The 1,700-nt window shown below is 53.5% G+C and overlaps 1 protein-coding gene across 1 annotated transcript in view; it reads left to right on the plus strand.

Annotated features, from left to right (window-relative positions):
* The first annotated feature begins 416 nt into the window (after window positions 1–416).
* ACAD10 (acyl-CoA dehydrogenase family, member 10) overlaps window positions 417–1,700 on the plus strand; it is a 33,612-nt gene continuing 32,328 nt past the window's right edge. Inside the window, exons 1-2 of the mRNA XM_006894723.1 lie at window positions 417–606; window positions 1,109–1,257. Of these exons, the coding sequence (XP_006894785.1) occupies window positions 417–606; window positions 1,109–1,257 (339 nt within the window). The remainder of the gene's footprint in view (window positions 607–1,108; window positions 1,258–1,700) is intronic.

A 1,700-nucleotide genomic window follows, 5' to 3' on the forward strand; every position in this document is an offset into this window, starting at 1 on the left:
AGCTGGAGTGGAGGGGCTCTGCTGTTGGGAATAGTCTAGGGTGGAGGAAGCTCTGACTCCCCAGAGCTGGAGTGGAGGGGGCTCTGCTGGCGGGAGTGTCGGGGTGGAGGATGAGCTGACTGCACAGAGGTGGAGGGGTTCTGCTTTAGGGAGTGATCCAGGACAGAGCTGGAGGCCTCCGTTTTCGGGAGTGATCCAGGGTGGAGGTCTGGACAGCTGGGGGAGCCCATCCTCCACTAAGGACGCAGAGAAGAGGAATGGTCAGACTCCATTCTGTCCTGGTTGTGGGGTGAGGTGTGTCCTGGAGGTCAGTTGGGGTGTTTGCTGAGCCCTGGGTGTAGCAGGCTGGATGGACAGCAGAGAACATAGATTCTACTCGTGCCTCCTTCACAGCCTCGTGTGGCCTTGGTCTCACCATGACCCTCAGGAGACTCTGCCAGTCCTTGCTGCTCCAGGGGGCTTGGAGGACCACCTTCCTGACACACAGTTGGAGCAGGCCCTGGGGGGCCCGGCGGTGGGTGCACTCCCGAGGAGGCAGCACCTACAGAGCAGTGATTTTTGACATGGGTGGTGTTCTCATTCCTTCCCCAGGCAAGGTGGCTGCAGGTAAGCGCTCGTCCTGTTCCCCTTTCTGAGCCTGGGGGTGGAGGGGTGGGAGGGCAGAGGTTGGTAAGGGACTAGAGGGAATTTTTGGGGGTACAAAAGTTTGATGTGCTTGACTGCTGACCAAAAGGTTGGCAGCTTTAGTCCACCCCGGAGGACTGCAGAAGGCCTGGAGATGTATTCTGAAAAAATCCTGGCCTTGCCTGTGCCACCTCCTGCCCTCACATTCTGATTGCGGCCAGTGGAAGGAAAAGAGCCAACAGCTGTCCTCATGACATTTTACTCCTGCGTGATTTACAGCCTCTGAAAACCTGAGGGAGGCTCAGCTGGGAGTTGGGTGATTACAACTTGATGGCAGCAGCAGAGAGAGGGTGTTGTCCTAAGGGCTTTCTGGGTAGACAGTTTGCATTTCCTGAACTTCCCCCACCCCCCCAAACTCACTGACTTCCCAAGCCTCGGCCAATTTCTGAAGTTTCTCACCTACCACATCCTGTACTTCCTGTAGAGTGGGAGGCCAGGAACCACATTCCTTCTGGAACAATACTGAAGGCCCTGGTTGCAGGGGGTGACAGTGGACCCTGGTTAACATTTATGAGAGGAGAGATAACGCTGGATAATTTTCTGCAAGAATTTGGGCGACTGTGCTCTGACATGGTGAGTGAGGACACCCCTCTATCTCCAAATTGATTAACCATTTTGCCTTGACAAGTGGTTGTAACACTCATTCACTTACCAAGCAAGATTTCAAAACCTAATCCCCCCATCACTCATTTTAAGCCCATTTCTTCCATCCCCAGCTACCCAGCTTTAGCTGCATACATAAATAGACAGCAGCATTCTTTACTACACCTCGTTTGTGGGTATTGAGGAGTCCTGGTGGCTCCGTGCTTAAAGTGAAAAGTCAGTGGCTCACGCCTACCTGTGGCTCTGAGTGAGAGCAGGGCAGCTGTATAGTTGACACCCTGGGAGGCCCGTGGGGAGAGTTCTCTGTCCTGCCGGGTTGCTCTGACTTAGAATCCATTTGACAGAAGTGAATTTGGTTTTAAATGAGGGGGTTGTTCATTTGAGACAAGAGAGCTTGAAGGTGATTTTTTTTT

This window comes from Elephantulus edwardii, unplaced genomic scaffold (genome assembly GCF_000299155.1).
Source record: "Elephantulus edwardii isolate Elephantulus edwardi_28Jun2011 unplaced genomic scaffold, EleEdw1.0 scaffold00148, whole genome shotgun sequence".
NCBI lineage: Eukaryota > Metazoa > Chordata > Mammalia > Macroscelidea > Macroscelididae > Elephantulus > Elephantulus edwardii.